General features: G+C 41.4%; 1 protein-coding gene across 2 annotated transcripts in view; it reads right to left on the bottom strand.

The window, feature by feature from the left end:
* The window catches only part of CEP85 (centrosomal protein 85), a 43,997-nt gene that overhangs the window by 19,035 nt on the left and 6,493 nt on the right, over window positions 1-18,469 (bottom strand). Inside the window, exons 3-6 of one of the 2 annotated variants that reach the window (XM_040229594.1) lie at window positions 14,514-14,666; window positions 2,393-3,081; window positions 1,423-1,556; window positions 928-1,045 (exon numbers count right to left, since the gene is read on the bottom strand). In XM_040229594.1, coding sequence (XP_040085528.1) covers window positions 928-1,045; window positions 1,423-1,556; window positions 2,393-3,081; window positions 14,514-14,666 — 1,094 coding nt within the window. Of the gene's footprint in view, window positions 1-927; window positions 1,046-1,422; window positions 1,557-2,392; window positions 3,082-3,388; window positions 3,612-14,513; window positions 14,667-18,469 lie in introns of those variants that run through there. The other variant, XM_040229595.1, reaches the window with a different exon arrangement.

Here is an 18,469-nt window from a genome sequence, read left to right as displayed (position 1 = left end):
TCAGCATTACCTGGGAACTTGTTAGAAATGCAAATTCTTAAGTCCAACTCCCAGACCCAGTGAATCAGAAATTCTGGGGACGGATCTTAATAATCTGTGTTTCAACAAGCCCTCCAGGTGATTCCGATGCACACTCAAATTTCAGAACCACTGGCTTAAAGCAATATTCAAGGACCAGTCATGTAACAAAGGAATACAGGACAACATATCAGCAGACCTGGGCTCAAGGCCTGGTTCTCCTCCACTCATTCTTTATATGACTTAAGGTAAATTCTTCCTCCTTCTTGGGCCTCAATTTTCTCATCAGTAAATGAGAAGACTGAGATATATTTTATGTAATGGCCATTCTCACACTAACATTCTGATTCTCCAAGATGGAACATTATCTTAAGAAGCCCACTAGGTGGCAAAGCCAGTACAGTACTATAGTCTGTCTAATACTCATCACTCAAAAGCCCAAATTGCAGAAGAAGCTTGGCCAACATCTTTCAGAGCTACTGACCTGAGAGACGCATAGTTTTCCCTCAGTTGCTCCTAGACATGGAAGAATAAAAATGGGAATGGCTCTACATCTCTGTGCTACCTCTGCTTCTGTCTTCATTTGGCCAGGGCCGACAGATGAAGACTTCTCAGAACATCACTCAATTCTAGGACCTTACCATGAACCTTGCTCTGCCTTCCTTTTCTCCCAAGTATGTCCTGATATCAAGGCACCTGGACTTCTACTTGATTCCATCCTCAGGCCTTTTCTGCCCCCTCAAGAGCAGAACAGGAAATGCTTTATAATTAGAATGTTTACTTTCTGAGGGCAAGAATACCTTACTTCACTTGGTCCATTTTCTATCTCCTGGATACCTACCAGTGCCAAGCACAGGGAAGATACTGAATTATGACAAGCAGAGTGCCATCCTGGCTGCCAAGGCTTACCTGCAGCCTCAGCAAGCAGACATCCCCAAAGGGGGCAGGACGGCCTAAAAGAGCACTGTGGACTTGCAGTTCACTCTCTCGCACCTTCTGTTCCAGCTGAGAGATATGTTTCCTCTGCCTGCAAAAGTCAGAACAGAATGAGGCCCAGGGTCCTGACACAAACCCACTTGTAATATGAGCCCCAACTTTCCTTAAGTAGGTAAAAACCACACTTTGTAAACAAAGACCTTGGATTCTAGGGTAGTGCTGAAGGAAGAAATGCAAATGAGAAAACTGACTCAGGGAAAATGAAGAAAGATGAGCTGCAAAGACCCAGCTGCCTCCTCTAGGCATTCCCCACAGCCCCTGCAGAGATATGCAACAAACCTATCACATTATTCACACACAGGACTAGGCTACTTATTATGAGGCAAAGCAGGGGTCTAAACAGAGGAGGATGCACTGCCCTTGGGGAGATGTCATCAGTGGGGGCCCTATGGCCCCTTGCCCCCTTACTTGTCAATAAGGAGCTCCTTTTCCTTCAGAAGGTGTTCATTACTGTTCAAGATGCTCATCCATTGTGCTGGGTCTAACGTGGGCAATGAAGGAGAAAAACCAGCAGGATGGTGGCAGACGGCTCCATTCTGAAGCTGGAAGACAAGCAGGCCCAGTGGGACTTAATGTTAACCTACAGGCACCTGAAAGCACCTACAAAGCGCCCAGCTGTGTCTGCAGTCAAGATTCACTTTGGCTCAGTTGGAGAAGGCCCACTGTTTATGAAATAATTTTAGCTCTGATGCATGACTGGAAAGAACCTGCCTAACAGACTTCTGCCAACTGGACACTCCTTGCTCAGAAAGGCTCTAGTTTCTAAGAAAAGGTCAGTTTATCTTTCTTTATCTGGAACAAAAGCAAATCAGGAGCTAAGATGCCCTCACCAACCAGGAAAGGAAAATGCGTCCTGCTTCCTTTCTCCCCATTCTTAGTGAGTAAAATAACTTTCAGAAAACAAAACAAAACCAAAAAACAGACACAAAAGTAGTACAGTGGAAAGAATATGGGCCTAAAAGATAGCTTTTGAACCCTAGAGCTCTGCCACTTAAAACAGCTCTGTGTCTCTGGACAGATTAGTTATTCTAAGAACCTGGTAAATTCCTACATTTACTTCATCAGAGTGCTGTAAGGATCAAGTAAGACTCTGTATGTTAAAGTACCTAGCCTAGTGACTGTTATGTAAGCACACACACATGCAATCAGTGTTTGTGTCCTACTTCTGGGTTTCCCTTTGTAACCCTCTGCTTTGGAGAACCAATCTGGTGTTTAGAACCAACAGATTTGATGACATTCACAAGATTGCCTACCTATAAAAATCTTCCCTTCTTTTTACAAACACTTTCTTTGGAGTCAAAACTTATAAGAAAAAAAACCTATATAGTTCTAAGATTAGCACAGAAACTGCAAAGTCCAAGGAAAGAAAGGCCTCTACCTGCATTTGCTCCATCTGTAAACGGATCAATTCCAGCTGCTGCCGACAAGTGCTGAGTTCACAAGATCGCTCGTGGGAATGCCAAGGGTCAGGATTCGGCTGCCACACCTGAGAAGGTAGAGGCTTGGAGAGCCCAGGAGCAGGCTGGAGTCCCAAAGGAAGAACCCCACTGCTGCCAGGGTGTGGTCCATTCCTCTCACATACTGCCCCGCTGCCTGGTGCCTTCTTGGTCTCAGGCAACCCTTTGTATAACTCCTTGTTTGTGTCGGTTCTTGGGTTGTGGAAATAGACTCGGTAGTGGGGATCTGAATAAAGTGTCTCCAGCATTGCTGACTGATTGAGGGTAGACTCCATATTGGGAACATCAAACTTTCTCGCTTCTTCTTCTCTTTCACGGCCCACTGCTGGAAACCAGGACTGCTCAACTCCATTTTCTCCAGCAGCACCACAAAGATACACGAAATCTCTAGAAAGGCCTGGAGAACGTTTCATTGAACTGAGGTCTCCATTTCTTGTCATCCCCACACTTTCAGCCAACCCTGACAAAGGAAGTTTGGAAGAGGGTCCAGCAGCAGAATTTGGCTTGGCAGGAGAGGTCCCGAAAGTAGAAGGTATCACATGGGCTGTTGGAATGGTGACGTGGCTTTTGATGGGCTGGAAAGAAGGACTGCTACTTGAACTGCAAAAATCTGTGGAGAGAATAGTCTTCCGTAAGTCAAAATCGAAGCAGCAAGCTTTTTTTGAGTTTGGCTGCTATGCCAGACATTCTCTGCCTGAGAGCAGGCAGAGAGGGCACTGTCACAAGTATCAGGCAGAAAAATATAGCAGCCTAAATGGGAGATGTGTGTTCTAGGATCTCAAATGCCATTCCCAAGGCAAACCAAAGAAAGGTAACACTGGCTTCACTTTTAATTTATACTGTTCTTTGTATCTGAATTAAAAAAACCCTGCCAGTCAACAAAGCTGAAAACTGAACTTAAGAAAAACATCACTTACTTAAGGGAACTGGATTAGGTCCTACTCTTCCAAGAGCTGGGCGACTCTAAGCTATAATCCAATCTAATAAAAATGTCTTTTCCAAGGGCTGCCGGAATCCTCTTTGATCTCCAAAAGCTCCACAGCAAAGCTGAACAATGAATCTAAACTATCCAAAGAATACGGCAAACTGGATAGTGCTGCTTTGTGTCTGGGGCGGGGAGCACCGCATCTGAATCAGGATTCTGCTCTCTCTCCCACACGCCAGACCTGACTGCCAGGATATGTCAAGTTATTCTTAGCAACTCTCAGGTTTCATTCTAGCACAGTGAGCACTCTCAACTGGTAAACACTGAAATCCTCTATTTTTCACTTTGCCTTTTATTTAGCCCCTTGTTTGTATATAACTGATTTTTCACTTTCCTTGAGACTGGATTTATGTTTCCTTTAACTCCTGCCTAGTCTTGGGAGACAACTCTCCAATTGGCTCTGCTGCAAAAAGTTCACATTTTTACTGTTTCCAACTTTCAAGTGCCACTGTGGAGAGGACTACAAGGTCACACAACTAACACAGGGCTGGGGGCTATAAGCAAAGTACAGGCAGGAATATGAGGAAACATACCTATTGCCTTCAGCAGGCAGGGAACCGAGTGAGGGGGACAAGGGATAGAAACGTCTGTCTTTCTCAACTGTGTCCAAGATTCTTTCCAAACTAAGCAACACCTACTGTGGAGAAGAATAGATCTCCGATTTGTTTCATTTTCCATCAACCAACACAGAACATACTCAGCCAATGAGGACAGATACTAACCTTTTTCAGAATTAAATGGGTATAGATCTGCTATCATCTTCTCATATGCATTTGTAAGCACTTCTTTAAAAACAAGCAAGCCAAATTATCCCTTATAACGTACGCAGAGTATCTAATTTCCTCTACTCAGATGATCGTGGGGATTTATAAAATACCATAGTAAAAACAAACAAGAAGCAAAACAACCAGTAATTTTTGATGGCATGCATCAGCTTCTCAGGACCAAGAAAGGACATTTCAAGAGTCAAAGGACACCGTTTTTGATGTCCCAAAACTTAAATACATAACTAGTCAACACGGTTAAGGTAGACTGGTGGTGATGAAGATTCTAAGACTAGAAAGCTCCCTCCTTGAAATCTTCTATAGTGACACCATAACATTCTCTCATCAAGGGTCCCCACTTTCCAAATATAATTATGGAAGAGAAGACAGCAAGATTTTGATTATGACGGCTGCTACAATGCTGAACTCGGCAATACCTCCTTCCATTCTCTACCCACGGCACCACTCTCTCACGACTCACCAAATTCAGTTTTGAGCCCATAATGCCCAAAGGAGTAATGCCAAAACCTAAGTCAAGAAAAAAGGTACCAACTGCCCAAAAGAATATAGTTTCTCTAATTTGCTGGTGAGTATGGTCCATCTATGGATGATGAAATGAGGTCTGTCAGCATCTATCATTTATCTACTGTGTTTATCTGTTTACATTAAGGAAACTGTGTGATTCTGAGAAAGTACTATAAAATGTCAAGATACCTTAAAGTCTGGCTTCTGTTTAAGAGCATTTTGAAACAAAACAGCAACACATTTCCAAAAGTGTCACTATCTTCTATAATTTTCAAAGGCTATTCAAATTTAGCATACGAGATATGTGATTTTTTAAATATGAGCTATTTCAAACCCTAAAAGATGATGCTGTGAAAGTGCTGCACTCAATATGCCAGCAACTTTGGAAAACTCAGCAGTGCCCACAGGACTGGAAAAGGTCAGTTTCCATTCCAATCCCAAAGAAAGGCAATGCCAAAGAATGCTCAAACTGCCGCACAACTGCACTCATCTCACATGCTAGTAAACTGATGCTCAAAATTCTCCAAGCCAGGCTTCAGCAATACGTAAACCGTGAACTTCCAGATGTTCAAGCTGGTTTTAGAAAAGGCAGAGGAACCAGAGATCAAATTGCCAACATCTGCTGGGTCATCAAAAAAGCAAGAAGAGTTCCAGGAAAACATCTATTTCTGCTTTATTGACTATGCCAAAGCCTTTGACTATGTGGATCACAATCAACTGTGGAAAATTCTGAAAGAGATGGGAATACCAGAACACCTGACCTGCCTCTTGAGAAACCTGTATGCAGGTCAGGAAGCAACAGTTCGAACTGGACATGGAACAACAGACTGTTTCCAAATAGGCAAAGGAGTACGTCAAGGCTGTATATTGTCCCCCTGCTTATTTAACTTATATGCAAACTACATCATGAGAAATGCAGGGCTGGAGGAAGCAGAAGCTGGAATCAAGATTGCCAGGAGAAATATCAATAACCTCAGATATGCAGATGACACCAACCTTATGGCAGAAAATGAAGAAAAAAGTTAAAGAGGAGAGTGAAAAAGTTGGCTTAAAGCACAACATTCAGAAAACTAAGATCATGGCATCCATTCCCATAAGTTCAGTTCAGTCACTCAGAGTGTCCAACTCTTTGTGACCTCATGAATCGCAGCACTCCAGGCCTCCCTGTCCATCACCAACTCCAGAGTTTATCCAAACCCATGTCCATCGGATCGGTAATGCCATCCAGCCATCTAATCCTCTGTCGTCCCCTTCTCCTCCTGTGCTCAATCCCTCCCAGCATCAGGGTCTTTTCCTATGAGTCGACTCTTCGCATGAGGTGGACAAAGTATTGGAGTCTCAGTTTCAGCATCAGTCTTTCCAATGAACATCCAGGACTGATCTCCTTTAGGATGGACCGGTTGGATATCCTTGCAGTCCAAGGGACTCTCAAGAGTCTTCTCCAGCACCACAGTTCAAAAGCATCAATTCTTCGGTGCTCAGCTTTCTTCACAGTCCAACTCTTGCATCCATACATGACCACTGGAAAAAACATAGCCTTGACTAGACGGACCTTTGTTGGCAAAGTAATGTCTCTGCTTTTCAATATGCTATCTAGGTTGGTCATAACTTTCCTCCCAAGGAGTAAGGGTCTCTTAATTTCATGGCTGCAATCACCATCTGCAGTGATTTTGGAGCCCCCCAAAATAAAGTCTGACACTGTTTCTACTGTTTCCCCATCTATTTCCCATGAAGTGATGGGACCAGATGCCATGATCTTAGTTTTCTGAATGTTGAGCTTTAAGCCAACTTTTTCACTCTCCTCTTTCACTTTCATCAAGAGGCTTTTTAGCTCCTCTTCACTTTCTGCCATAAGGGTGGTGTCATCTGCATATCTGAGGTTATTGATATTTCTCCTGGCAATCTTGATTCCAGCTTGTGCTTCTTCCAGCCCACCGTTTCTCATGATGTACTCTGCATATAAGTTAAATAGGCAGAGTGACAAAATACAGCCTTGACGTACTCCTTTTCTGATTTGGATCCAGTCTGTTGTTCCATGTACAGTTCTAACTGCTGCTTCCTGACTTGCATACAGGTTTCTCAAGAGGCAGGTCAGGTGTTCTGGTATTCCCATCTCTTTCAGAATTTTCCACAGTTGATTGTGATCCACACAGTCAAAGGCTTTGGCATAGTCAATAAAGCAGAAATAGATGTTTTCCTGGAACTCTCTTGCTTTATTGATGACCCAGTGGATGTTGGCAATTTGATCTCTGGTTCCTTTGCCTTTTCCAAAAGCAGCTTGAACATCTGGAAGTTCACAGTTCACGTGTTGCTGAAGCCTGGCTTGGAGAATTTTGAGCATCAGTTTACTAGTGTGTGAGATGAGTGCAGTTGTGCGGCAGTTTGAGCATTCTTTGGCATTGCCTTTCTTTGGGATTGGAATGGAAACTGACCTTTTCCAGTCCTGTGGCCACTGCTGAGTTTTCCAAATTAGCTGGCATCTTGAGTGCAGCAATTTCACAGCATCATCTTTTAGGATTTGAAATAGCTCAACTGGGATTCCATCACCTCCACTAGCTTTGTTCAACAGGAGATGGCAAGAGTGAACATTGATATTTTAGGAATCAGCGAACTAAAATGGATTGGAATGGATGAATTAAACTCAGATGACTATTATATCTACTACTGTGGGCAGGAATCCCTTAGTAGAAATGGAGTAGCCGTCATGGTCATCAGAAGAGTCCGAAATGCAGTACTTGGATGCAGTCTCAAAAACGACAGAATAATCTCTGTTCGTTTCCAAGTCAAATCATTCAGTATCATGGTAATCCAAGCCTATGCCCTGACCAGTAACACTGAAGAAGCTGAAGTTGAACGGTTCTATGAAGACCTACAAGACCTTTTAGAACTAACACCCACAAAAGATGTCCTTTTCATTGTAGGGGACTGGAATGCAAAAGTAGGAAGTCGAGAAACACCTGGAGTAATGGGCAAATTTGGCCTTGGAGTATGGAATGAAGTAGGGCAAAGGCTAATAGAGTTTTGCCAAGAGAATGCACTGGTCATAGCAAACACCCTCTTCCAACAACACAAAAGAACACTCTACACATGGACATCACCAGACTGTCAATACAGAAATCAGATTGATTATATTCTTTGCAGTCAAAGATGGAGAAGCTCTATACAGTCAGCAAAAATAAGACTGGGAGCTGACTGTGGCTCAGATCATGAACTCCTTATTGCCAAATTCAGACTTAGATTGAAGAAAGTAGGGAACACCATTACCATTCAGCTATGACCTAAATCAAATCCCTTATGATTATACAGTAGAAGTGAGAAATAGATTTACGGGTCTAGATCTGATAGATAGAGTGCCTGACGAACTATGGATGGAAGTTCATGACATTGTATAGGAGACAGGGATCAAGACCATCCCCATGGAAGAGAAATCCAAAAAAGCAAAATGGCTGTCTGAGGAGGCCTTACAAATACCTGTGAAAAGAACAGAAGCAAAAAGCAAAGGAGAAAAGGAAAGATATACCCATTTGAAAACAGAGTTCCAAGGAATAGCAGGGAGAGATAAGAAAGCCTTCCTCAGCAATCAATGCAAGGAAATAGAGAAAAACAACAGAATGGGAAAGACTAGAGACCTCTTCAAAAAAATTAGAGATACCAAGGGAACATTTCATGCAAGGATGGGCTCGATAAAGGACAGAAATAGTATGGACCTAACAGAAGCAAAAGATATTAAGAAGAGGTGGCAAGAATACACAGAAGAACTGTACAAAGAAAGATCTTCATGACCCAGTTAATCACGATGGTGTGATCACTCACCTAGAGCCAGACATCCTGGAATGTGAAGTCAAGTGGGCCTTAGAAAGCATGACTACGAACAAAGCTAGTGGAATTGATGGGGTTCCAGTTGAGCTATTTCAAATCCTAAAAGATGATGCTGTGAAAGTGCTGCACTCAATATGCCAGCTAATTTGGAAAACTCAGCAGTGGCCACAGGACTGGAAATGGTCAATTTCCATTCCAATCCCAAAGAAAGGCAATGCCAAAGAATGCTCAAACTGCTGCACAACTGCACTCATCTCCCACACTAGTAAACTGATGCTCAAAATTCTCCAAGCCAGGCTTCAGCAACACGTGAACTGTGAACTTCCAGATGTTCAAGCTGCTTTTGGAAAAGGCAAAGGAACCAGAGATCAAATTGCCAACATCCACTGGGTCATCAATAAAGCAAGAGAGTTCCAGGAAAACATCTATTTCTGCTTTATTGACTATGCCAAAGCCTTTGACTGTGTGGATCACAATCAACTGTGGAAAATTCTGAAAGAGATGGGAATACCAGAACACCTGACCTGCCTCTTGAGAAACCTGTATGCAAGTCAGGAAGCAGCAGTTAGAACTGTACATGGAACAACAGACTGGATCCAAATCGGAAAAGGAGTACTTCAAGGCTATATTTTGTCACTCTGCCTATTTAACTTATATGCAGAGTACATCATGAGAAACACTGGGCTGGAAGAAACACAAGCTGGAATCAAGATTGCCAGGAGAAATATCAATAACCTCAGATATGCAGATGACACCACCCTTATGGCAGAAAGTGAAGAGGAACTAAAAAGCCTCTTGATGAAAGTGAAAGAGGAGAGTGAAAAAGTTGGCTTAAAGCTCAACATTCAGAAAACTAAGATCATGGCATCTGGTCCCATCACTTCATGGGAAATAGATGGGGAAACAGTAGAAACAGTGTCAGACTTTATTTTGGGGGGCTCCAAAATCACTGCAGATGGTGATTGCAGCCATGAAATTAAGAGACCCTTACTCCTTGGGAGGAAAGTTATGACCAACCTAGATAGCATATTGAAAAGCAGAGACATTACTTTGCCAACAAAGGTCTGTCTAGTCAAGGCTATGTTTTTTCCAGTGGTCATGTATGGATGCAAGAGTTGGACTGTGAAGAAAGCTGAGCACCGAAGAATTGATGCTTTTGAACTGTGGTGCTGGAGAAGACTCTTGAGAGTCCCTTGGACTGCAAGGAGATCGAACTGGTCCATTCTGAAGGAGATCAGCCCTGGGTGTTCATTGGAAGGACTGATGCTGAAGCTGAAACTTCAATACTTTGTCCACCTCATGCGAAGAGTTGACTCACTGGAAAAGACCCTGATGCTGGGAGGGATTGGGGGCAGGAGCAGAAGGGGACTACAGAGGATTAGATGGCTGGATGGCATTACCGACTCGATGGACATGAGTTTGAGTGAACTCCGGGAGTTGGTGATGGACAGGGAGGCCTGGAGTGCTGCGATTCATGGGGTTGCAAAGAGTCAGACACGACTGAGCGGCTGAACTGAACAATTCACCAAATCATTGGGTTTTTGCCACTTCAAGGATATATCTCTAAATCTCTCCTTTCCTCAAACATACTCCCTGCCCCTCAACCCCCACCCCCCACCAAAAGCAATTCATTCTTTTTAGCAACCATCCTTTCTTGGTAAGGGGTAGACTTAGCTATTGCTAAATTTTGGTCACTTCTCCTATATCCCTTACTGGTTTATGAAGTACAGTAGTCTGAAATAAGCCAGTGATGATTTCAGTCTTTATCAAAAAACTGAAAGACTTCTGAGCTGTCAAGTATCTACCTCTATCTTGTCCCTTGAGAATCTTCAAGGTAAAACACCTTAGTGAAGGGTAGAATCAAAAACCTAAATGGGGAATTCCCTGGCAGTTCAATGGTTAGGACTCTAGGCTTTCACTGCAGAGGCCTGGGTTCAGTCCTCAGCTGGGGAACTAAGATCCCACAAGTTGCACAGAACAACCAGGAAAAGCAAAATGAAACAAAAAACCCTAAATGTCCATCAGCAGATGAACGAATAAAGATGTGGTACATATATTCAATGGAATATTACTTAACCATAAAAAAGAAAAGAAAGAAAAATGAAATAATGCCATTTGCAGTAACATGAATGGACCTAGAGATTATCATACTAAGTTAGACAAAGACAAATATCATATGATATCACTTATATGTGGAGCCTAGAAAAATGATACAAATAAACTTATTTACAAACAGAAAATAGACTCACAGACTTAGAGAATGAATTTATGGTTACCAAATGGGAAAGGTGAAGGGGAGGGAAAAATTAAGATTTGGGGATTAATATACTATTGTAATCAACAGGACCTACTGTATAGCACAGGGATCTCTACTCAATATTTTATAATAATCTAAATGGGAAATGAATATGAAAAAAAATAGATATATGTGTATATATAACCGAATTACTTTGTCATACACCTGAAATTAACACAACATTGTAAATCAGCTGCACTCCATTATAAAATAAATAAATTTTTAAATAGAAAAAAAGAACACCTAATGAAGTATATTTTTTACCAGTCACAAATGTTCTGGTCAACTGGGCTCCAAATAAACCAAGACACAGTCATGAACAAATTGAGCAAAAAACAAAATTAAGACCACAGTATATAACATGGCAGAAAAGAAACCTTAGATCCTTTTAAAAGAAACTTCTAGACCAATGGCTTTGGCCACCATGTCAAGACTACTATAATTTTAAAAAAGAACACATGACTGGCAATTCCCTGGTGGTCCAGCGGTAAAGAGCCTGAGCTTTCACCTCTGGGGACCCAAGTTTGATCTCTGGTAGGGTAACTGAGATAAGTTGTGGTAACAAGCCACACACTCAGTCAAAAAAATTAAAAATTAAAATGTACTGGGAAGGAAATATAAATATATATTTCCCCAAAGATATAAAAAGCATGCAGAGTTACACACAATCTGTGTAACAATTTGACTGGATGAAATACAGCCAGTCAATTCAACAGGGGGAAAAATCTAGAAAACTGTCTGATTTTTAAAAGCTCAATTATTTAGTCAAAATGAAAAAGATCCTATGACTGCCCATGTAGACAAAACCTTAACAAGTCCTAAGTACATTGACAGTAACACTTTTGATTACACAAGTGATAGAAAGAATACTACAGGTGGGAGACCTGAATCTGATAATTAGCTGTGTGACATTAGGCAAGCTACTTAACCCTGTGTGGAATTTTTGTTAATCATTTGCAAAAATGAACTGGATTAAGTGATTTTTAAAGTTCTGTCTATTAAAATCTATTATTCCATTTACTCAATATTTACTAACACTGTGCCCATATACACATAGCTATCAAATCAAATGCCAGGTGCCCAGGAGTCAGTACTAGTATTTTATTCTTCAAAATAGATTTTTTCCCAAACATTTTTTCTTAAAAAAACAAAACAAAACAGCTTTACTGAGATATAGTTCACATACCATACAATTTTCACCCACTTGAAACACACAATTCAATGTTTTTTTAGTATATTCACAGAATTATGTGACCATCACTACAATCAAGTTTAGGACATTTTCATCATCCCCAAAGAAACCTTTTTACCCTCTAGCGGTCATGCTGCATTTACTCTAACTTCATAGCCTTAGGCAACCACTAAATCTCCTTTCTGTCTCTATATAAATTGGCCTATTTTGGACACTTACAAATGGAATCATATAATATGTGGTCTTTTGTGTCTAGCTTTTTTCACTCAGCATGGATTTTTTAAAGTTCATCCAGTTTGTGGAGTGTATTCATACTTCACTCCTTTTTATTGCTCCACTGCTACTGCTAAGTCGCTTCAGTTGTGTCCGATTCTGTGAGACCCCACAGACGGCAGCCCACTAGGCTCCTCTGTCTCTGGGATTCTCCAGGCAAGAATACTGGAGTGGGGTGCCATTGCCTTCTCCAATGCATGAAAGTGAAAAGCGAAAGTGAATTCGCTCAGTCGTGCCAAGTTTTAGCGACCCCATGGACTGCAGCCTACCAGGCTCCTCCGTCCATGGGGCTTTCCAGGCAACAGTACTGGAGTAGGGTGCCATTGCCTTCTCCGTTATTGCTCCACAGTATTCCATAATATGGATATACAACATTTTTTTCATCTATTTGTTAACTGATACTTAGGGTTGTTTCCATTTTTTGGTTATTATTAACCAACGCTGCTATGAATATTTGTGTACAAGTTGCTGTGTGGATGTATGTTTTCATCTTCTCTTGAGTATATACACCCCAGGAGTAGATTTGCTAGGCCATGATGCAACTCTATGTTTAATCTTTTAAGGACCTGCCAAACAGCTTTCCAAAGCAGCGGCAACATTTTACATTCCCACCAGCAATAGACAGGCTCCAGTTTCCCTACATTCCCACCAACACTTACTATCTTTTTGATTATAGCCATCCAAGTGGGTGTGACATCTGATAAAGTACCAAAGTAATTCATTCTGACTTTAATCAGCTCACTTAATCACTTTGAAATTCAGCTTTCTCATTTGTACATTGGAAATAAAATATCTCTTGGGACTCCTTGTTGATTCAGTGATTAAGACTCCATCCTCCCATTGCAGGGGGCCAGGGTTTGTTCTCTGGTCAAGGAACTAGATCTCATATGTCACAACTAAAGGTCTCAAGTGCCAAAACTAAGACCAGCGCTTAAAAAAAAAATGCATAGAGTTCTTAATGGTATTAATGAAAAAAAATTAGCGTAGTATTCATCATAAAGTATTTGATAAACAGTAGTTAATTATTATCACTAGATTTTCTATCCTCCTAGGAACCCACCATCTAAATGAAAAGGAAAAACAAACAAACAAACAAACTCTTGTAAAGTACAACCTTACAGGTTTTTGCTGTTTTTTCTTTTTAATTTTTTATTGGGATATATTATTTACAAACCAGCCTAATAGCTATTACTTAAATGCAAAAACAAGTGGCAGAAAAAATAAAGTATAAGATTGCAAAAAGGAAGATCAGTAATGGGAGAAAGAGATGTGAAAAGTTTGGTCAAGACACTTCACTAAGTCATGAAAAATAAGATCAACATAGCTGAGAGGGGCAAGAGAAGATGAGAATAGCACAAATGAGTCCAGATTAAAGAAGGAAAGAGCTCAGGTATCAAATAAAAAAAAATAGTTCTGTGCTTCCTGTGCTTTCATAGCATAGTTAAGACAACATACCTGAGGACAGTAAGAAATATGTCTGGGGCTTCCCTGGTGGCTCAGTGGTAAAGAATCCACCTGCCAATGCAGGAGACAAGGATTCAATCCCTGGTCCAGGAAGATTCCACATGCCACTGAGCAACTAAGCCCATGTGCCCACAACTACTGAGCTTGTGCTCTAGAGCCCTGGAGCCACAGCTACTGAGCCCACATGCTGCAACTACTGAAGCTGGCACACCCTAGGGCCCATGCTCTCCAACAAGGGAAGATACTGCAATGAGAAGCCAGTGTATCGCAACTAGAGAGTAAGTCCTGCTCTCCACAGCTAGAAAAAAGCCCATGCAGCAACGAAGACCCAGCACAGCCAAAAATAAATAAACAAAAAATTTTTTTTAAAAAGTGTGAATGGGACAGGGACAGATCATAGAATTGAAGACTCTGACCTTTATCCTCCAAGTAACAGAAATAGTTGAGGATTTGCAGGAAAGGGAAACTATGAAATCAGGATTTAAGATTAATCTGGCAGGAGAGGGAAAGACCTGATGCCAAGAAACCTATTAGGAAATTGTTCAGGCAGGACAAACAGCAGAAGTTGAGAGGAAGGGACTAGTTGTGACGAGCATAGCATAGGAAGAATCAAGCAGACTCTGAGTAAATTGACTCATGAATATTCTGGAAATGACAATACACCTGAAACACAATTTGAAAACGACAACATATTTTGGTAATCAAATCATTAATTCAAACTTACCCTCTGCGATGTCTGAGCACGATGTGCCAATGGCTGTGTCCCCACTATCGGCTACACTTGAACAACGACTGAAGCGGCTCCGAAAGGCCTCTGAGATAACTGGGGTCTGCCATTCAGTGCCCAGGGAACTGCCCTTCTGAATCATGCTGGAACCTGAAACAACCAGCATTTCCCACTGTTAATGTAAATCAGCTCGTGTAATTCCACAAAACTTTTTTTTTTAATCACTTAAACCTGTGAGAGAATAGCCATACCTCACCCTTTTCTTCCTCCTGTGCCTATTTCAGCTACTCTGAATTAGTTAACTTTACTTTTTTTTAATGATTTTTTTTAAAACTAGGCATTCATCCATTCATTCACGGCTGCACTGGGTCTCTGTTGTGGCACAGGGACTCTTCATTGCTGCAGGTGGGCTTTCGCTAGTTGTGGCGAGTAGGGGCTACTCTCTAGTTGTGCTACTGGGCTTCTCCTTGCAGTGGGTTCTCTTATCTCAGAGCACGGGCTCTAGACACTCAGGCTCAGCAGCTGTGGCACACAGGTTCAGCTGCCCCAAGGCATGTGGAATCTTAATTCCCAAACTAGGGATCGAACCCATGTTCCCTGCATTGTAAGGCAGATTCTCAACCAATGAACCACCAGGGAAGTCCCTGAATTAGTTAAATCTAAATGGAAGTAGCATAAGAGATGAGAATGTTCAAAGACACAAAAAAAAGACCTACCAAGGATCCAGGAGTACTGAGACAGTTAACAGTGGCTCCATTCTTTGAAATCTAGAAGCCACAGCACTTTACAGACATGGTCTCATCTACCTACTTAGTGAAAAGTATTTTAACCCCTATTTTACAGAGGATACAGCTGAGATTTGAACCCATGTTATTCTGATTCCAATACCCACATTTTTCCCTCTTGCAGGGTTTCTCAACAGGTGCTCTTGGCATTCTGGGTCTGACAATTCTTCAATGTATACTCTACCTACTACAGGATGGTTAAGCATCCCTAGTCCTTCCCCATTCCCTAAATGCCAGTAACAGAGCTCACTCCATCCCACCATCACTGTGAAACCTGAAAATATCCCCATATGTTTCTAAATGCTCTACAGGGTAACATGCAATCCAGTGTCCTTTGAAAATCACCACTTGGGAATGAATCAGGGTATCCTTCTGGGCAGAGTGAATCTATATCAAGCCAAGTCTTACAAGTTAATCTGAAGGGTTCTGGGGGGCAATGCAGAGGAACTACTGAAATTTCTGAGCAGATAAGAGGAAACAAAGGTCCGTCTAGTCAAGGCTATGGTTTTTCCAGTGGTCACGTATGGATGTGAGAGTTGGACTGTGAAGAAGGCTGAGTGCCAAAGAATTGATGCTTTTGAACTGTGGTGTTGGAGAAGACTCTTGAGAGTCCCTTGGACTGCAAGGAGATCCAACCAGTCCATTCTAAAGAAGATTAGCCCTGGGTGTTCTTTGGAAGGAATGATGCTAAAGCTGAAACTCCAGTACTTTGGCCACCTCATGTGAAGAGCTGACTCATTGGAAAAGACTCTGATGCTGGGAGGGATTGGGGGCAGGAGAAAAAGGGGACAACAGAGGATGAGATGGCTGGATGGCATCACCGACTCGATGGATGTGAGTTTGGGTGAACTCCGGGAGTTGGTGATGGACAGGGAGGCCTGGCGTGCTGCAATTCATGGGGTCGCAAAGAGTCAGACACAACTGAGCGACTGAACTGAACTGAACTGAACTGAAGATGAAACAAGACTGATGAAATTTATCTGACTTTGTCAGCTTGCTGTTTGAGGCCTGGTAGATAGGAATTGTTCAATAAATACTTGATTTATGAACATATTAGCAAAGAGTTAAATTCAAATTATTTTTTTTAAATCACTACAGTTTCCCCAAGAAACTGTACATTTAGTCCTAAGACAGTGCATAGCAGATGTTCAATAAATACTTGCTGAATGACTCTTGAATTTTTTCAAAGTGCTTACTATATGCAAGGCCATATGCCTAGAAGAAAATAACATATGTGTCAAAATGTCTGTTAGTTAGTTCCATAAATGTAATTTTTCTAAACTTTATCTGAGATGATCCATGTAAACAAACAGGTAATGGCAGCTACTTATCCATTTGAAGTGTCAGGATCTGAGTGTGTAAAATATGTTTCTACACACTCTATGATCTAGTGGGAAGCAAATGATATTTGAATTTAGTGCTTCTCCCACCTTCTGAACCAACCTACTTTTCCTTCTTTTTTCGCTACCCTTACTTTTACTTTCTACTGAAGATATTCTCACTTTCCCCAAGAACTGCTTTTATTCTTTGGGCCTTAAGGGACTGTCTGATTTGAAAGGATCTATATATACACAGTAATCTGTAACAATCTTTAGTAGAAAACACAGCCAAAAATTAGAGCCTCTGATCAGCATAAGATTAGCCAGTGTTACTATACTAATTAAACAAAATTCTGAAAGTGAAAGTGAAGTTGTGTCCGACTTTTTGCAACCCCATGGACTGTAGCCTATCAGGCTCCTCCATCCATGGGATTTTCCAGCCAAAAGTGCTGGAGTGGATTGCCATTTCCTTCTCCAGGGGATCTTCCCGACCCAGAATTGAACCCGGGTCTCCCGCATTGCAGGCAGACGCTTTCCCGTCTGAGCCACCAGGGAAGCCTGGGGATGAGGAAGGACTAGGGATGCTTAACTGTCCTGTAGTAGGTAGAGTATACAGAATTCTAGCCAAAAGCAAAGAAATTTGACTTCTTGGTGAGTCTATATGGCATTATCTCTCCAGTCAGTGTATAATTTGTCATGTTTTTTCAAACAGTGAAAATCCACTGAGAGCCTCATCCTGGAAACCACTCCCTGTTACTACTATTAATCTTTTTATTCACTTCTACCATCTTCCTAGTCAGCCACTCCATGTATCAATTCTAAAAGAAAGATTTGCTGAAATGAAAGCGTGCTTTGGTACAATTACAGAGACTGATTATCTGAGGTGTGTGAGTTCTGTGTTATGCCACGTGTCCTATTACCAGCTTGCGGGCCATGATCAATCAAACAAGAGACCGCACAGAACAACGCACAGAAAGACAGTGAGCTGACAGGAACTGCTGCATTCCAAAACTTGCACTATACATAGCTGTCCTAAGAAACTGTACATTTAGTCCTAAGACAGCACATAGCAGATGTTCAATAAACATTTGCTGAATGACTCTTGAATTTTTTTGAAGTGCTTACTATATGCAAGGCCATATGCCTAGAAGAAAATAACATACCTGTGAAAATGTCTGTTATAAGGCACTATAAGATTTTTAAAGTTAAAGAAAACATATAATTAGTTCCATAAATGTATTCTTTCTTCATAAATGTCCCAGAATGCAAAAGTTATTTTTCTAAAATGGTACTTCCTATTTGAATGTACCATATCTACTTAAATGTTGCCTATTGAGTGTGTATGACTGTAGCCTTCCAAGCTCCTCTGCCCATGGAATTCTCCAGGCGAGAATACTGAAATGGGTACCCTTTTTCCCTTCTCCAGGGAATCTTCCCAACCCAGGTATGGAATCCAGGTCTCCCACATTGCAGGTTGATTCTTCACCAGCTGAGCCACATGGGAAGCCCTTCACTTAATGTTGTCTATTGAGTGTGTATATATATTTACATGTTTTAATATATATATAAAATATACATATATACTTTTAACATAATAACTTAGGATATCAACTGAGCTTTCAAAATCCTTCAAATCCATTCTAGAGATAAATTTCTGAGTTTCTAGTGACAACACAAGTGAGACTGCTGGCATCCGAGAAGAATTCCAATCTCTGTGGGCTAGCAGATGACTGACCCACCCACAGGACTACAAAGACAACATAGACCACAGTAATTTATGCCGTGTTTTTCTGATTTCAAATGGAACTATGTTCCAAAGTCGTTTTGTTCCAATCCTTTATATGCCCCC

Source organism: Oryx dammah, unplaced genomic scaffold (genome assembly GCF_014754425.2).
Source record: "Oryx dammah isolate SB20612 unplaced genomic scaffold, SCBI_Odam_1.1 HiC_scaffold_27, whole genome shotgun sequence".
Lineage (NCBI taxonomy): Eukaryota > Metazoa > Chordata > Mammalia > Artiodactyla > Bovidae > Oryx > Oryx dammah.
The sequence above is the reverse complement of the archived record's forward strand: the minus strand, read 5'-3'. Positions and strand labels throughout refer to the sequence as shown.